The 19,017-nt window shown below is 41.8% G+C and overlaps 2 protein-coding genes across 9 annotated transcripts in view; one reads left to right on the forward strand and one right to left on the reverse strand.

The window, feature by feature from the left end:
• The window catches only part of LOC138738406 (protein maelstrom homolog), a 63,179-nt gene extending 46,621 nt beyond the window's left edge, over window positions 1–16,558 (reverse strand). For 2 of the 6 annotated variants that reach the window (XM_069888533.1, XM_069888527.1), the window contains exons 1-2: window positions 15,729–16,553; window positions 2,545–2,646 (exon numbers count right to left, since the gene is read on the reverse strand). In XM_069888533.1, coding sequence (XP_069744634.1) covers window positions 2,545–2,646; window positions 15,729–15,860 — 234 coding nt within the window. In that variant the 5' untranslated portion in view covers window positions 15,861–16,553. Of the gene's footprint in view, window positions 1–2,544; window positions 2,647–15,728 lie in introns of all 6 variants that reach the window. The other 4 variants (XM_069888528.1, XM_069888530.1, XM_069888529.1 and 1 more) reach the window with 4 other exon arrangements.
• The window catches only part of ildr2 (immunoglobulin-like domain containing receptor 2), a 129,766-nt gene continuing 126,492 nt past the window's right edge, over window positions 15,744–19,017 (forward strand). For 2 of the 3 annotated variants that reach the window (XM_069888524.1, XM_069888523.1), the window contains exon 1: window positions 15,746–16,155. Coding sequence is in view for 1 of the 3 variants with exons in the window: in XM_069888523.1 (XP_069744624.1) it covers window positions 16,146–16,155 (10 nt within the window). In the remaining 2 variants the exon portion in view is untranslated. Of the gene's footprint in view, window positions 16,156–19,017 lie in introns of all 3 variants that reach the window. The other variant, XM_069888516.1, reaches the window with a different exon arrangement.

The following is a 19,017-nucleotide window of genomic DNA, read 5'->3' on the forward strand; positions in this document are numbered from 1 at the left end:
CTGTTGGAACAGTGGACAATCCCCAATTCCTCTATGGTGGCGAACTTGGCCGTGGCTTGTTGGAGCTTGTCCTGTGGCAGGTGCCGGGCTCATGCGTACACGGTGGGGGCTGGTGTTCTCTGTGGTGCTCCACACCATGTGGCAGGTTGGAGTCGTGAAAGTTTGGGGCCAATAACGCTGGGTACTTTGCCAGTAGGCAGGCATACTGGTCTCAGTCCAGAGCGTGGATTCCCAATGGCAGGAAGGAATGTCACCGCAGAGTGAGGGGGAAAGACTGGAAAGTGGTAGCCTTCAATAACTGGCATCTCATCATGTCTACCAGCAGTTTGTTAGCTTGTAGGAAATCCACTCCAAGTAGTGCCTGTCCCACGGCCACAATAGTGTACTCCCATTGGAAAACCACATCTGTGATGTGGATGGTGACCAGGCGGGTCCTGTAGCTGGGGATGCAGAACCCGTTGGCCGCTTGCGGGGGTTTGGGGGGCCCTTTGGTGTTGTTTCTCGCCTCAAAGTACGTGGGCTGGATGAGGCTGTTTTCTGTGCCCATGTCAACAAGGAAGTCCCTCTTTGTCCTCTGGTCTCTGAGGTAGAGGAGGCCTTTCTGAGTCATTGAGGCCACTATCGGCGGCCGGCCTGTCTGTTTTCCTTCGCCATATTAGATTTAGCGGTGGGGTACGAGCACAGAGGGGTGCACACCTAGGTGTTCCTGCACCATTGGTGGTGGTAGAAACCTCGCTGTTCTTCGTGCAGCCGTTGCACTGCTGCTGTGCTGCGGCTAGTCAATGCTTCTGGCAGGTTGGTCGGGTTGATGGAGCTCTGCTATGGCGTGCAGAACAGCCTGTCTGCCTCCTTTGCTACAAGGTGCGGGCACTGAAATCCATGTCCAAAACTGCTGAGGATACATGTACTGGCAGTTTTGAGAGGAACAGGGCCTCAAACAGGAAACTCTGTGTGCCCATCCGCCAGGGCCACCGTCTCATGCATTAGTTCAAAAGGACTTCTGTCGCCCAGGCCCTACATGTTGAGGATCCTGATGGCATGCTTGTGCCAGCTAAGCTCGAGGGTGTCAAGGAGGAACCGTCGCAACTGCTCATACTTGCGCTCCATCAGTGGGTTTTCTACGAAGCAGCTTACTTTGGCAGCTGTGGCGGCTTCCAGAGCGCTGATGCTGATGACCTCCCAGAACTTGGTGTCCTCTGATACATTTCCCCTGATGTGGAATTGGGACTCCCTTGGGATTCAGCCAGCTGTAGCCAGTTCCTGAGCTGTATGCCAGAAAGGCGGGAGATGCACACCCACTGCGTTGATCACAGGCACTGCCCCTGTGGATGTAGCTGTTAGTTGCCTTTTGCTGTAATCGATGCTGGTTCCAAAACCGCCACTGTAGCGACTGCTTTGGCAATGCTGCTGAATAACGAGACAGTCACATTGTATGAAGGCGAAACAAAGACCGACTTTATTATTTGAATTCGCCACATTGCCCTGTTGGAAAATGGCCACTTCCGGTGACTTATCCACCGGCTTCCGGAAGTGACATCATCATGTCGCAGTGTCACCCCTCAACCAGCTGCCCGTTACGCAGAAGTGGAGGGCTCCTTAGTTCGCGCATGGCGCTAAACGTGGGCTCCTTCTCGGCAGTAAAGGGAGGCCTGTGCCATCTTGGAATGGCTGTTGGGGAAATTCGGCCGACTCACCTGCGCGGTCGCTTGGCCTGCTACAGAATAAAGAATATTTTTTAAACCATTTTCACAAACTAAAGTAATTAAACTTTTCTAGTGATCACAGGACCAAACAAAACTAGTATTAAACCACAAAATTAAAAATGCCAAAAGCTTTGTCAAAAAAGGTTTTAATGAATATCTTAAAGGAGATTAAGACCCTTACAAAAATATAATTAACCAATCAAGGGAAAAAATTTTTACATCAAGACCACAAGGGCAGAGTGAAAAAAGATACATGATATTTTCTGATGTGCTGGAAGAATGGTTATAAAAATAAAATCTAGAAAGTTTCTTTTGTAAAAACTAATTCCTTTGATTCCAAAAAGATAATCAAAGCTAAGTTGCATCTTTCAGGTGGATATGTTGAAATAAGTCCCAGAAAATGGGGTATCGTGTGACTGTGGGTTCCTGAGGAATGAAGACAAATCTGAGGGGAAATAAGTCCAATCAGAAGGGTTTTCATATTCTGTACTTTATTCAACTGGCTATCTTTCACAAGTGTGCAGATAGTGTATCTATGACATAACTACATCTCCTGGAATAAGCAACTAAAAACAGTTATAAACAAGCACAGATCCTGACTTTACATTCAGAAAATGCAATTTCAGGTATTACTGCAGTTAGAACAAGGTCAAGCCACTTTGCCCTTCTGCAATTCAGAACCAGCTATGATGTCATAATTATGATCAGTCCAATTCAATCATTACCTGCTGGAAACTGGCACTTCATACTTTCTGTTCCGCTTAGTTCCACAAGACAGGGTCAATAATTACACTGACAGTATGAGTATACTTTTTTCAACAGAACATTAAGATACACTGACCTGTTCTTTTTTTTCAGATTTGTTCACTATTTTGTGATCTTTCTCAGCTTTCCATTGCTGTGCCAGTTGTGTAAACTTCTCCTTCTCATCTTCATTTAGTAACTTTTTTAAAAAAAGTTGCAGATTTGAATCATCCAATATTTTTTTTTGATTACAAAAATTAAGGTTTGACAGGCATTTTACAAGATTGAAGTCTAAACTCCGACTGATGTCATACATTCAAAATATGCATCACAATCGTGGGCTTTATTGCAAAATTCTTTTTCATTTGCAGGTCACGGCAATGAAACAACCCCAATTACTTGGATCCAAAATAATAATTACCATGCTTGAGATACATGCTGCCTTCAGTTGGAAGCAGTAAATATTTTTCAAAATTACATCTTATTGATCTGCTCCAATACTGCAAAAAGGCAGTTGAGACTCCATTCAACTTTTTAAAAGGATCAGCAAGGGGTTAAAGGATGGAAAAATGATGTTCAGGTGTTGGAGAGATGCCAAATAAAGATTTTTAAAAAGAGTTTTTTTTTAAAGCAGGATCCTGTCCATAAAGACATTATTTGAAGGCCAATAAAACTTCACATTCTCAACCTCCAAGCTATGTAGCATCTGCAAATTACACGCATTAAAAAGTTTTGATTCAGAAATGAGCAAAGCAAATACTGCAAGGCTATCTCCTCTAGTTGAATAACATTTAGGGCCAAATGTTTCTTTACTCAAGCACTTGCAAATTATTAGAATTCTCCAGCTCAGGACTGTGAGCACTTACTTATTAAGAATATTCAATGCTGAAACTGAATGATTTTTAGCCAATAAGGTAATTGGAGGACATGGAACAAGCAGCAATAAAGAAACATCAGATGACCATAATGAATGCCAAGCTATGCTTAGGGACAGACAACCTCTACTACATCATTTGTGGTTGAGCAAAGAATATAAAGTTGCTTAATTCACTCAAATAATAGACATGCCTTCATATAACAACTTTCACAATATCAGGACACGAGAAAGAAAAACTTTTCACCCAATTAAGTACTACAGAAAAGCAATCACTGTTATAGATGGATATACCATTTATAATCAAACATCTTATATGACTGCTTGGTAGAATGTAATGTTTGTATCCATAATACTTCTTGAAATAACAAGCCAGGATTGGGCATTGTGCAGGATTTGTTTTAACGATCATTGATTCATTTGGAGTAAAAGGGAGCATAACACCTTTACAGCGCCAGCAATCTGGACCGGACCAGGGTTTGAATTCCACACTATCTGTAAGGAGTTTGTAAGGAGAGGACCCCAAAACCCAGCAGCAATAGAAATTCACCAAGACAAACTGTTACTTAAACAAAAGTAGTTTTAACTTTCTTTAAACATAAAAACAGGATCAAACTTTAATTACTATTAACAACCTCCTTCTAATTCTAAGAGCACATGTATGTATTGTGTGCATAAGTTCAGAAAAGTTCTTTGATCTACAATCCAATCTCACTCCTCCAAGTACACCGGTATCAGACAATTCTTATACTGTTCACAGAATTTAACATTTATGAATTTTCACCAACCTCTGGTGTTTAAAAGTAATTCATTACCACTCAGGAAGGTTCTTGTTGATTTCAGAGAGATATTAATTGCTCAATGGACACACACAAACTGATTTCCTCCGATCAGTGTCTTGCCGAAGAAACTCGCCCCATCAGGGTTTTCCAAATGATAACCTTTTCTTCTGCAGATCACCACAAAGTTCCTTTTGTTTTCCTTAGTTCAGGCAAAACACTTTAGCCAGCTATTTCCTATTTATGGACCACAAGGGTTTTGAACAAACTGAATTCAGAACTCATAATCAGTCTTAAAAATGTTTTTTTTAAAAAAGCTGCCAGTTTGCCATGCTGCAGAAACCAGTTCTCTCTCTTTTTTAAAAAACCTTATGATCATTAAAAAAAGAATAGTACAAAGTAGAAACCCCATTATTACAAAAGTGAATTAGTAAAATAGATAATCTTAATTAATACATTAATCCCTCAATATAACCCACCCCAACCCCCTTAACAATGAAAAACCCAGACTATCCTATTTCTAGTTATTGGAGCCTATACAAAAGTTAAAATATTTTAAAACATATACAAATATTAGTTCATAAAAATAATCAAAATAACATAATTAACACATATTAAGACTCATATTTAAAATATGGGTCCCACATTTTAATAAAGAGTAATTTTCATGTAATCTATATGTTATTTTTTCTAACAAAATACAGGATTTTAATTCATTATGCCACCTTAACATACTAATCTCTACTTCATCTTTCCATGTTACTGCAATAGATTTTCTCGCAACAGCTAAAGTTAAGCGAATAAAAGCAATCTGAAATTTATCTTAAATTCATCATAAATCCCAATAACAACAACAAAGGGTTAGGCAACAATTGAATGTTACACAACCATTCCAGAAATTGTCTACCTTTTAACCAAAAATTTTGCACCTTTTCACGTAACTGAATGTAAGAAAGTGTGGCGGTGTGAGCAATGGAAGAAACACAGCCACCATGTTGAGGGTCGTTAACAACTGTTTTTATTCAAATTCAGCACGCCCCTTTAAGGGCAGCATGAGCTCAAGTCACCTGATGCAATGCCACATCAATCGCTGCCCAGGGTCCGCAATGGAAGGGATGCTGGAGTCAGAGAGAAACTTCTGATGATGCCATTTCCCCATGGCTGCCCCGCCACGTGGAAATACAAATGGGGCCAGTTTGCTGTGAGGATGTGCACCACCACAAAAGTACCTTTTTGTTCCGAACACCGAAAAAATAAATCTGATTCCCTAAAACCATATCTTTTCAACTTCTCCGGTGTCAAATATAATTGATGTACAAAATTGTAATTAACCAAATTATACCTTACATTAATCAATTTGGTTACCGCATTTTCACAAATCTTTAACCAATCATCCTCCAATATAGTAAGTTGTAAATTTTTTTCCCATTTACTTTTTATTCTAAAAACATCATTTTTTCCATCTTCTCCTGCAATAAACTATGCATTTCTGAAATAAATCCTTTTTTCAAAGACTCTGTAATTAATTTCTCAAATCTAGACAAAGTAGAAAGTTTAATTTCTTTTCTTAAATTATCTTTTAAAAAAACTCGCATTTGAAAATAGGCAAATATTGAATTCGTTGATATGAAATTTTCCTTGCAATTGAGTAAAGAAAATTTCCTTTCTCAAAAAATCCTCCACCCTTTTAATACCTTTTAAATCCCATTCCTTTAAATAATAACTATCCAAAGAAAATGGTATAATCCTATTTCTATAGGAGTCTGACCAGAAATTTTACCCTTAGATCCAATTAAACAATCTCTTTTATACTAAATATCAATTAAATGTTGGAGTACTGGAACACTAAATGATTTCAAAAGACTTGGTCTCCACCTATATTCATGAAGTTACATCACTTTCCAAGAGTTGGCTTGATTCTACTCTAATCCATGCAGGAGTTTGTTCCCTATCTAGCATTCGATTAATAAATTTCAATTGAGCTGCCTCATAGTAGTTTTCAAATTAGGTAACTGAAGGACTTCCTAATGCATATTTCCAAGTCAATTTTTGCAATGAAACTCTGGATAATTTACACTTACATAAAAAATAAATGAACAGCCAAATTTAATTCCTTAAAAAAGATTTTGGTTAAAAAAATACAAGGAATAGACTGAAAGAGATATTGTATTCAAGGAAATACATTCATTTTAATGCAATTCACCCTTCCTATTAAAGTTAATGGATTATAATCGATATTAATTTCTACTCCTAAATACTTTATCTTTTCAGACCAATGAAATTGAGTAATCTGCTTACACTCCAAATAATTGCCTTTAAAAATAGGTAATAGTTCACTCTTATCCCAATTAATTCTATAACCAGACATACAAGTCTGCAAATGAACTAAACATTATTTAGGATCAGTTAAATAGATTAATACATAATCTGCAAATAAATTAATTTTATATTCATCATCCCCAACAATACCTTTAATATTATTACAGAGTTCTGTGTTGTGTATTGACCTGTGTTGTGTGGTTTTGTGTTGAAAAGTGACATTTTGCCTTAGAGAGCCAAGGTGAAAATGAACTGCTGAGAGAGTGGGAGACGGACTGAGCATGTGCAGAAAATGATCTAAAAATTTCTGGACTTGGACAATAAACCACCACTAGGGGTGCTGTGGAGTGGAAGAAGGCCCAGAGCATGAATCATGGTCTGGAGGACAGTTTAGAATGTTGGGATTTCAAAAAAGATGAACATTCCGAAGGCAGCCAGAGGATCCGGTCCAAACCTGTTGTTCCTCTCTCTGCAAGCAACACAAGAAAAGAACTTTGAATTTTGTGCTCTCTCTCTCTCTCTCTCTCTCTCTACAAGATCTTTTGGCTTCAGTTTACCAAACAAACTGAATTTTGTTTATAATCTTTGCTTCAGTTGAGAGCAAAGTTTTGTGAGTCTTGTTTTTCTGTGAGCTGGTTGGAAATATAACAGACTTTAATTACAAATATCATATTTAGGCTGGGGAATTTATTAGTTTTACACTGTTATAGAAATTTGCATAGTAACCAGTGAGCATTGTTATAAAAGGGGGGATTTTGAATTAAAGTTTGAAGGTGAATTTTTGTAAATAAAGTAATTGTTCATTTTTACCCCTGTGTTATATGCCTTCTTTGTGGTTGCTGGTTTGATCTTGTAACAATATTTTGTCTAATAAATTGACCAAAGCACACACACACACACACACACACGTTCGCTCCCTCCTTCCATCCCCCCCAACCCCCCCTACCCCCCCCTTGCAAAACAAAATTACCTTCTTCGAACTGCAAACTGCATTCAGACAGATTGTGGCACCGTTCATCTATTGCTTTCAAAACAATAATTGATTACTCTACAGCATATCCAATTAACACCAACTTGTTAAGTCCTTCAGCAAAGCAGTTTCCATCATCTTTACAAAGACATTTGGCCCAGAGTGTCTCATTTGAGCAGAGCTCTTGCATTTTACATGAGATCTCTTTTATGAAGTGTTTGTTTGTGACCTACACTAAACCCCCCCTCCATTTATCTCCTTTAAAACATATTTTAAATAATATAAAATATGATATAACCCATCACAGTACATTCTCTCCATGTCGACTTGGTTTTTTCCAGGGGTTCTGTTTTCCTCCCATTGTTCAAAACATAGTGGGGATATAGGTTAATGGGGTATAAAAATTGGGCGGCATGGACTTGTGGGCCAAAATAGCCTGTTACCATACTGTATGTCTAAATAAACATGCATGAATAGGACTTGGTGGGTGTGCAGAAAGACTTTTGCATGATCCCAAGATAATGAAGACTGAATATTCAATCAAAAATACAAGTGCATTTAAACTGAGAAGGAAATGCATTTTCAAAATAAGTATTGTACTACTAAGCATCTTTTTTTCCCCCCCCATTTAGGTATTACACTTGTTCTTCAGAATAGATAACACAATGTTTCTGTCAAGTTTCATAATACACCAAGTCACTGACAATACTTTCATTTTTTTCAAGACGAGAAAAACCTGAATTGTGGAAATGTGATCAGCAGCAACAAAGCTTGAAATCCAATGAAATGCAAACAACTGAGCTGGAGAAAAATGTTCATAAATTTTTGATTCAATACATTTATCTTGAATAGTCAACAGGTTTTAAATTGGTTGCTCAGCTTATCACATTATTGGTTGCATAAATACAATATACTGCATCTGGACAGGAGGAGGCACACTGGGTTAGGGGGTTGCACAGTGTTCAGCCAGCACAAACCCACATGGAGTTGACCTTCCACACAACTTACCCTAGGTTATTATCATAGAGGTGTAAGGCAGCCTTTTGGCCCATGGTTTTAATGTTGACTGTCAGACTAACCTCTTGTCAATATTAATTTCAAATTCTTCCACTTGCTCATTCACAAACCTGTCCTAACATCTCTATAAGTGTTGTTACTGCTTCCACTATCACCTCTGATAGCTCACTCCAGGTAATAACTACAATGTGTACCCTTCAGATCCCCTTTAAACCTTCTCCCTCATTTTAAATATGTCCTCTTGTTTAGAATCAATTACGATGAGAAACAGATTCAGATGATCTGCTTCTCATAAATATATTTACTTCTATCATGTCACTTCTCAGCCTCCTTCATACCAGAGAAAAGAGCCTCTTCAAATGTCTCAATCAGGCATCCTTATTTTTTTTCTATTGTAACAGAGTATATAGATATGTTGTTGGGAGATAAATTGGGAAAGGTTTGTTAGAGTAGGTCACATACAAACACCTTAAAACAGATCTTATTTGAAATACTGGAGCTCTGCTCATGCTAGACAAATTGGCTCTACAGCCATTGCAAGAGCTTTGGAGAGTGCCCAAGAGACTTCACTAAATCGATTGTTGTTTACAAAAAAGGCAACAGATGAAAGAGCTTGTCGGAGCCACCTTCTGTCTGGAAGAGAACTTATTGTTCTAAGACGGTCATGTAGTTTTGCAAGCAGAAAGAGAGAGAGAGAGAGAGAGAGAGAGAGAGAGAGATCACTTATACAGTGTTACAGTCAGCAACAGCTGCTGGGACTGGAACAGGACAAGCTGGAAAGCTTGTGGAAAGCCCCATTTGGAAGACAGGTTGTGAGTTCTTAATTCCCTTGTGGCTCATGCAAGAGGAGAGGACTGGCTGTCTAAAGTCTCACTTGGATTAAGAGAAACAAAAAGAAAGAGGTTATCATCTGGAGAACCCTGAGGGGGTAAGTTTCATTAGGAAGACTGAAGTGGCTGATTAAAAATGAACAACAAATCTCTCTCTGAAAACCGACAAGAACCTGCAATTGCCTGCAATTAGTAAACTTGGAGGAATGAGAAGTGAGATTGGACTGTGAATCAAAAGAACTTTCTGAACGTACACATACACATTACATACACTTGTGGTTAGAATCAGAAGGGGGTTAAGTTTGTTTAATTAAGTCATTAGTGAGAAGTTAAAGTGTTATTATCTTCATGTTTAAAGATAATTAAAAATAACTTTTGTTTAAGTAACCATATGTCTTGGTGAATATCTATTGGTGCCGAGTTCATGGGTCCTCTGGGTTCCTTACAGTATATCCTCTTGAGCTTAATTGCTCATCTCCAAGAGAGTAGCAACTGGAACTAAATGCAATGTTGCAAATCATTGATAGAGACAACAAACAACAATGGTCCCTGCACAAATCCTTTAGGCACACCACTAATCACAAGCCTCCAGTCTGGGAAGCAATCATCCACTACCACTCAGTTTTCTCCCATTCAGACAATTTCGAATCCAGTTTACAACCTCTCCATAGATACCTAGTGTCTGAACCTTCTAAACTAGCCTCCCATGTGGGACTTTGTCAAAAGGCCTTATTAAAGTCCACGTAGACAACATTCACAGCCTTTCCTTCATTTACTTTCTTGGTAATTTCCTCAAAAAACTCTTAAGATTCGTGAAATATGACCTATCATGCACAAATCTATCATTATCAGCCCTTGGCTGTCCAAATACCTGTATATCCAATCTCTCAGAAAACCATCCAATGATTTACCTACTACTGATGTCAGGCTCACCAGCCTGTAATTTCTTGGTTTAATTTTGGAGCCTTTTTAAAAAATATATGAGCTACCCTCAAATCCTCCAGCACCTCATCCGTGGATAAGACATACTAAGTATTTCTGCCAGGGCCCCTGCAATTTCTACACTAGTCTCCCTCAAGGTCCAAGAGAATATCATGTCAGGCCCAGGGGACTAATCTACCTTTTTTTGCTGTAAGGCAGCATGAACCTCCTCCACTATTGCTTGTTTCCCTTTTAAACAATGTCAGCTTCTTGAGTAAATACTGATGCAAAAATATGTTCAAGATCTCTTCCATCTCATGAGGCTCCCCACCCTTCCTCCTGAAAATACAGAGAACTCAATCTGAAATATCACAGACCCCGATATCAAGGAGGCAACGGAACATTCAGGATTCTCAATCTCTCCCACAGAACCTCTCATCTGTCCTACAAAATCCCTTATCACGACTACTCTCCTTTCCTTGCTTCCTGAGCTGAAAGTTCAATGTTTGAGCACCTTCCCGCCCTTGTAAATAAATGACAGCTACATCAATGCTTTACTAATTACATACTGAAAGCATTACTATGAACCGTTCAGTATAAATCAGGTCCCCACGCCATCACGTGCATGTAATGGTGTCATGTCCCATGCTGTTTCCCCACCCCCTTCCACCCAGCATAGTCTTTGAAACGTTCAGGTTGGTGTGCATAATTTGGATCTATGAAGAGAATGGTATTGGTCTGGGCACCTTATTGTTGTAAAGGAGCTCTAGACATGATCTGCTCCGGTTCATCGGTCAGGATATAACTGGGCAGTGGAGAAGATGATCTTGGCAGTCTTTTCGGAGTTGGGGTACGAAAATCCAGTGGGCTGATCGTCTGGTTTCTTGTTTCAGGTTCCCTTCTTGATGGTATCTTCTCCTCGGTCAGTGGTCTCAGCCCTTATCCGTGCCAGTCGATGTGAGGTGGAGATGCTTCTACTGGTGGCCGGGTTGGCCTCTCACTGAACACATTGTCCTTTCCAGCTTCAGGTGTCATTGTGTTGTCCACAGGTCTTAGTTGGTTGTTGTGCCTTTTCCTTATCACATCCCCACTAGCACGTTATGCAAATATGGGCTGAGGTTTTTCTGGACTACTCCCCGCACCCACAGAGCTTTGTGGACACAGTAGTCTTGCGCCAACTCTGGTTTCCCCACTTCAATCAATCTTGGGTCTCTTCTTGCAGAAGCTGTCTGAGGCTGATATTCAGGTGTATTGCCAACAGTCTTGTCTTTAGATTGCTCCAAAACATCAGCTCTGCCAATGTTCTTTTGGTGGTTGAGTGTGGTGTGTTCTGGTAATTCAGCAAGAATACAGCGATTTTAAGGGACAACGATGAGTCCGAATTTAGTCTTTTTCATGGCTTTCTTGAAAGTTTGAAAGAAACGTTCCGCTTCTCAGTTTGTACTGGGATGGTATGGTACATACATTTTTGGTGAATATTATTGTTGCGCATGAAAGCTTTAAATTCTGGTGATACCAACTGCAGGCCATTGTTGGAGATGAGTTCAATGGGTAATCCACATGATGCAGAAACTCCTGAGTTTTTCCCCCAATGGTCTGACCTGCAGTTGTTTCTTTTCGTGCTGATTACAATCGGCCATTTCAAGTCTGCATCGACTACCATCAGGAAATTTTTTCCCATGAATGGGCCCGCAAAGTCTATGTGGACTCGATGCCACGGATGTGATGACCATTTCCATGGGTTTGCTTCTGTCGGAGGTGCTTTGGGGTGTGCCTTCTGGCATGTACTGCACCTTCTGTGTGCTCAATATCTTCCCCTATGGAAGGCCACCAGACATGCATCCCGCTTGTTAAAATTGTTTTTAGTTCATCAATAACTCATTTGGTTTCTGTGTTCCAGAACCATTTCTGATTCTTCTTAAGTAGTTCATTCAGGGGATTACATAACATGGACATGTTTGGAATGTGTCAGCGATAATGGTTTACTAGATCCAGAAATGAGTGCAGTTCTGTTTTGTTGGCCAGGTAGGGAGCAATCCGTACAGCTTCTGTCCCTTTGTTGTCCTTTTGTACCCCTCCCCTAAATAGTTCACCAATGGTGCCATGAACACATTTTGTCGCAGTCAGATATTTGCCTGTTGTAGTCGATTCAGAACAATATCTAGTTTAGTTAGATACTCAGTGTCGTCCCTAACAGTAATGATGATGCCATCTAAGTCCTTGCTTGGAATATGGTGGTGCTGCTCATATTCCCTACAGCATACAGGTAAATGCAAATAATCCCAAATGTGTTTATGGTTACATATTTGCAGGAGGAGCAGTCTAGCTCCACCTGTTGGTAGGCCAGTGACAGGTCTAGTTTAGTGAACTTTTGTCCTCCAGTTAATGTTTGGAATAGTTCTTTGGCCTTTGGAATGGGGCATTCTAGAATTTGTAGTGCTTAATTCATAGTCACTTTGTAATCACAGCAGATACTTATTTCTCCATTTGCTTTACGTACTGGTACGATTGTAGTTGTCCAATTGGAGTAATTAATTTTTTCTAATATCCCTTGTTTCTGCAGTCTATCAAGTTCTGATTTGATTTTTTCCTTTATTGCAAAAGGTACGATTCTGGGTTTGCAAAATTTGGGTTCTGCTTCGGGTTTCACGTGTAATTTGGCTCATACACCACGAATTTTTCCCAAACCTTTTTCCCAATACTGTGCCGTAACATTTTAAAATTGGAGCCAGTTTGGGGACTGTGGTTCGCTGCAGGTGTTCATCCCGCTTTTCTTTGTTCTTTTAGCTGATTATCTCCCCTATTTCTTGCCAATCCAGCTGAAGATTGCTTAACCAATTGCCACTGAGCAATAGTCGCCCTCGGTGTCCATGAACTACAGGAAGGATATAAACAGTATGGAGTGCAGAGGAAGTTTACAAGAATGTTACTAGGGTTTCAGTTACAGGAAAAAGTTGATCAGGCTGGGACTTTATTCCCAAGAGCACAGAAAGTTGAGGGGTGATTTGATAGAGGTATTCAAAATTATAAGGGGGACAGACAGAGTCAATGAGGATAGGCCTTTTCCACTGAGAGTGGGGGAGATTCAAACAAGAGGGCATGGATTGAGAGTAAAGGAAGAAAAGTTTAAGGAAAAATATTCAAGGAAAGGTTGGATAGGTATATGAACAGAGGTGTGGAGGGTTATGGGGCAAATGTGGGAGAAGATGTTTGGACTAGTAGGCCAAACTGCCCTGTTTCTGTGCTGTAAATGGTTATATAGAGGGTCAACTGGTTAGATTAATCCTTGTACTTACCATGTACCTTGCACTTTCCAAAACCTTGGATTTCCTCCCCAGTAAGTTTTTAAGATGGTGCCCTTTTGAAGCATCTTTGCATGCAGTAGCAGGCACTCCTTCACTGTTCTGGACATTAGGGAAACTGCTGCTCCCATATCTAGTTCAATCCATATTGGTTTGTTGTTAATGTGAACATGGATGAAAAAATTTGGCTCTTTGTGGCCCAGTCCACCAATATGGATTACTTGTATAACATGTTTACTTTCGTTTGGTTCCTCTTCTGATTCAATGGTATCCATGTTTTCAGTGTCTGGGCTTTCTCCTGTCTCTCGTGCAAATTGTTTTTTTCTGGAGCCTGGCTAGAAATTTTTCTTTAGTTTAATCATTGGGCGTCTTGCTTTGATGTCCCCCCTCTCATTGCATTTGTCATTGCATTTGTTTTTTTTGAAATAGCAATTATTGAGACTGTGATTCATCTTCCCGCAGCAAAAACATTTTTGGCAGGCAGGTTCCCAGTGGGAAGAATCTTAGCGCCACGATTTATTGATAGCCAAATCTCTCCAGCTGATATCTGCATTGCTTGCCGCTGTCTCGGTTGCAGTAGCAATGTCTAACGCCACTTCAAGTGTCAGATTTTGTGCTGCAATTAGTTTTTCCTTAGGTAGCTTGTTCAGCTGAACCCATTAAGAATTGATCTCTTAACGCATGGTCTCTGAATTGTCCAAATGCACAGTATCTAGTCAGTTTACATAATGCAGCCGTGAAATTTGGGACAGGCTCTACGTTCTGTTGTTTACGTCAGTAAAATTTATGTCGTTCTGTCATTTCTGAAGGTCAGGGGTTAAGGTGCTGACCGATAGCTTGACAGATTTCAGCACGCTTTCATTGAAGGAATGTGTGGGCTCGTTAGCGATCTTACGAGCTCATAGGACCCTCCTCCCATTATGGTTAGAAACAATGCACTTTTTAAATTCAATGGAGGATTTTCCGTAACGTCACGTGCACTACATACTCTTCCCAAATACCTTCGTCTTTGTTAAATTTGTTGAAGTGCGTTGCAGAAACTGCTGCTGCCATCTCCCCAGCTTTTTGCTCTCTTCTGTCGAGTTGATAAACATGTAGCGGTTGATTGAGTTTTTGAATCCTCGTCGCCACTGTTATGTTGGACCCCCCCCCCCCACCCCACCCCACCCCTGGTTGTAAATAAACGACAGCAGCGCAGACTAACTCAATGCTTTACTATTTACCTACTACAAGCATTGCTACGAAGCATTCTGTATAAATCAGTCCCCCATATCATCACATACATGTAATGATGTCATATCCAACATCCAGGCTTGATGCCAAACACATGACCACATGGTAGGTAGACCCCACCAACAGTATTCTGACTGTTGATGGGAATGGTCCCAAGGGGGCTCTGCTCTGTCTATTCCCCCTCCCTCTCCTGAAAGTCCCCCAACCACCTGCCTCCTTTGGGGTGGGTGGGTTGGTGGGTGCGGGGGGTGTGACTGTCTCCCTGAAACTCCAATGTAAAATGACGTGAAGGCCCCGGTGTGAAGGCCCCTTGCCTCTGCCTCTCCATCTCCCCCCCCCCCCCTCCCCCTCCCCTCCCCCCCCCTCCCCCCTCCCCCCCCCCTCCCCCCCCTCCCCCCTCCCTCCCCTCCCTCCCCCCTCCCCCCCCTCCCCCCTCCCTCCCCCCTCCCCCCTCCCCCCCCCCTCCCTCCCCTCCCTCCCCCCTCCCCCCCCTCCCCCCTCCCTCCCCCCTCCCCCCCCTCCCCCCTCCCTCCCCTCCCTCCCCCCTCCCCCCCCTCCCCCCTCCCTCCCCCCTCCCCCCCCTCCCCCCTCCCTCCCCTCCCTCCCCCCCCTCCCCCCCTCCCCTCCCTCCCCCCCCCTCCCCCCCTCCCCCCTCCCCTCCCTCCCCCCCCCTCCCCCCCCCTCCCCCCCTCCCCCCTCCCCTCCCTCCCCCCCCCTCCCCCCCCCTCCCCCCCTCCCCCCTCCCCTCCCTCCCCTCCCCCCCTCCCCCCTCCCCCCCTCCCCCCTCCCCCCTCCCCTCCTCCCCTCCTCCCCCCCCCTCCCCCCTCCCCCCTCCCCCCCCTCCCCTCCCCCTCCCCTCCCCCCCCCCCCCCTCCCCCCCCTCCCCCCCCCTCCCCCCCCTCCCCTCCCCTCCCCCTCCCCTCCCCCCCCCCTCCCCCCCTCCCCCCCTCCCCTCCCCCCCCTCCCCTCCCCCCCCTCCCTCCCTCCCCTCCCCCCCCTCCCTCCCTCCCCTCCCCCCCCTCCCGTCGCCTCTCACCTGCCACTCCGAGCTGCAGAGGGGGGCAGCGTCTCTCAACCCGTTCACTTTGATCCCCTTCTGCCTCAGCTCGGGAATCTTCTCCAGCATGAAGAAGTAGTACGGGTTTTTCACCTGCTTTCTCTGCGGCATTTTCGCCACGGGACCTCGTCACCGCACGCACGCACGACACGACCTCCGCGCGCCAGCCCGTCACGAGGACGCGGCGGCGGGAATCGCGCGGGAGGCGCCAACGGCTCCTGCGGCGGGCGGGAGGCGCCCACGACAAGGAGAACGGCCGTGTTTATTTCGGGGGGTGGGGTGATACTGTTCTTCAGTCGATGGGTTTCAGGTTAATTGGCGGTGTTGGGAAAGCAGCGGCTGATTAACTCCTCGATCATGTGCATCCAGCATTAAGTCGGCGTCTCCTTTGGAGGAATGAAGTCCGGTATGGTTAACAGCAGCGAGATCCAAGCAAGGCGGTGAAAAATGCACATACATCACCCAAAAATCACGTTTTCCTTCTCCCTGTTATTATTTGTTAACATTTGGAATGCTGCATTATTCGGGGGATGTGGAAAATACGGAGGTTCTGCTGTTACTCCTTCCTTTCCGTTGGGGGGAAAGGGGTTACCTCTTATCCGTAATCTCTCCTGACGAAGGACAAACGTTGGAGACGGTCAGGATTCCAGGGCCTCAAGAGATTTTTCCAGTGCTTCTGTCAATTACAACGTTTGTTCCTGTGTATTTGAACTGATCTGCTGAGCCAACTACCCTGTGGACACTTTCCCCAAATGAATCCTGTTACAACCAGCTGGAGAAATTCAGCTGTTATTACCAGAATTATGAAGCAGTTGATGTAAAATAACTTTTGCTTTGATAAGATCATCTCATTTGTCTGAAAGCCAATGAGTAGAATCCTAATCAATTCAAAAGTACGTTGTACAAATGCATCACTCGTCATGAGCCTCATGACCTTTGCATTGCCTGGTAACTCCACTCAAATGATTGCAATCTGTTCCAAGCAGAAGTCCAATAGGCTGCTTTACAGTTTTACTTTTATAGTTAAAACTGCCAAGAGCCCATGCTTTCTCCTGATCTCTACAGACATTTATAATCACATGGCAAAGCTACCTCACCAGGAAGATTAATGCATCACATTTTAGCACTCAACAAGCTGTTCAGCGATGTAATTAAATTTATTTTGCCTTCTTCGAGGCCTCAAAGATGTACTGGTGTTTTCTTAAATAGATCTATTTTTTTCAGGCAAGCTGTTATTTTCTTTTAGCAGGCCTGTTCAAAAGGCCTGAGTTCTGCAAGCAAACAATTCCATTACAATCCTATTATACCAGGATCATCCAAAGGCACCTCATTTGAACAGCTTCAAATAAAATCATGTTTTTTTTTAAATAGAGAACAAAAATTGTTTCCAGTACTCTAAAGTTGGTCTTGTTACTGTTCTGGAGAGTTACCGTCTATCTTCCCTTAGTTTTAGACTCCCAACTTCCAATATATAAAGGGCCATCTTTCATTGTCACTTCCCTATTAAATGCTGCATTTGCATGCTAGTTTCTGGTTTTATACACAAGGGTTTGCTCTTTCACGGATTTGCTGCTGTTTTCTGCAGTCTTTTTTATCCATTTCATTATACTCTTCCTTTGTTCTTTCTTAAATGAATGACTTCATATTCTTCCACACTACAGGCATACTCCATTTGCCAACTTTTTTGGCCACTCAGTAAAACTCTGTAAACCTCCCCCAAACTTGCTTTTTCATCTATTCTGAAAATCTCTCATACATTTGCTTCTTTCTTCCAGTTTTCAATCTGAAAATGACCTTCTTACTCCGACTCACTGCTTCTTCTCTGTTGCTAATATATTAACTCCAATTTCATGTTTTCTCAAGATCTAACCTTTGATGAGGCAGCATGTTGAACACTTTTTGGAAGAATAATAATCTTAATAAACTCATCTCAATAAAAAAAAGACCAATAATAATCAAGAGCATCTACGGGTAATGCTGCCATTGGAAAGGAGCAGCAATCATCAATGATCCACATCACCCAGCACATGCCCTGATCTATCAGGAAAGAGGTAAAGGTGCCACAAAACTCATACCACCAGATTTAGGAATAGCTACTACTCCTCCATCATCAAACACCTCAACAATAAACTCAACCAGGGACTCATTTAAGGACTCTTATTGTACTTTATTGATTTTTTTTTCCTCTATTGCACAGTTGTTTGCATTTCTTTATTTATTTACATGCAGGTTTTTTGCATTACCAATAAATGGTTATTCTGCCTTGCTTGCAGGAAAAAGAATGTGATGTCATGTATATACTCTGACAATAAATCTGAATACATATGAATACATCTAGTGATTCCCAATACCCACTCTGGTTGAGAGTTTCTCAAAAATTTTAATGAACTCCTCAGCCACATTTTGTTCAAATTAAGTTTATTATCATCTGACTGTATTGTACATATACAAACAGGAAAAAAAAGCAGCATTTCTCCAGACCATGATGCACACTCATACATAAAAACATATACATATATATATATATATCTACACACACATAATACACTACATAATATTTACTCACATGTATAGAAATATAATGTAAATATATATAAATATTTCAGAATAGTTTACTTGTTTCATTTATGAGATGTAAGGTTACAGGATACCATTCATCAATCTTACAGCCTGCAGAGAGAAGCTATTTTCTAGCCTTGATTTTGATGTTCCTATCCCTTCTTCCTGATAGTAGCAGGTCAAAGATACTGCATAGTGGATGATAAAGATTCTCAGTAATTATTTTAGCCCAATTTAAGCAATGCTCCCAGTGAATGTCATCTATACCAACTTCAATTCAATAAATAGTTGCTTGAATGCTAAGTGAGACGTTAGTGATTAGTGATGCGTTTTCAATTAGTTTCAATACAAGTCCAGATGAATTTAAATCAATGGTTTTCAAACTACCCCCCTTAAAATCACATTCCATGTCAAGCAATCCCTATGCCATAAGTGCTCTTTGATTAGCAAGGGATTGCTTGATGTGGTATGTGAGTGGGAAGGGAAAGTTGAGAACCACTTCTCTAGACCCAATTGTTACTGAAATATTTTGCTTGAGAATAATTGTCATTGGCCCATTTCCTTTGGAGTTATGAAACTGTGCACAATGAGGTACAATTTAAACAGTGGTTTTCAAACCTTTTCTACTCACATATCACTTTAAACAATCCCTTAATAATCACAGAACACATGGCATAGGGATTGCTTAAGGTGGAATGTGACTTTAGGG

This window comes from Narcine bancroftii, chromosome 7 (assembly GCF_036971445.1).
Source record: "Narcine bancroftii isolate sNarBan1 chromosome 7, sNarBan1.hap1, whole genome shotgun sequence".
Lineage (NCBI taxonomy): Eukaryota > Metazoa > Chordata > Chondrichthyes > Torpediniformes > Narcinidae > Narcine > Narcine bancroftii.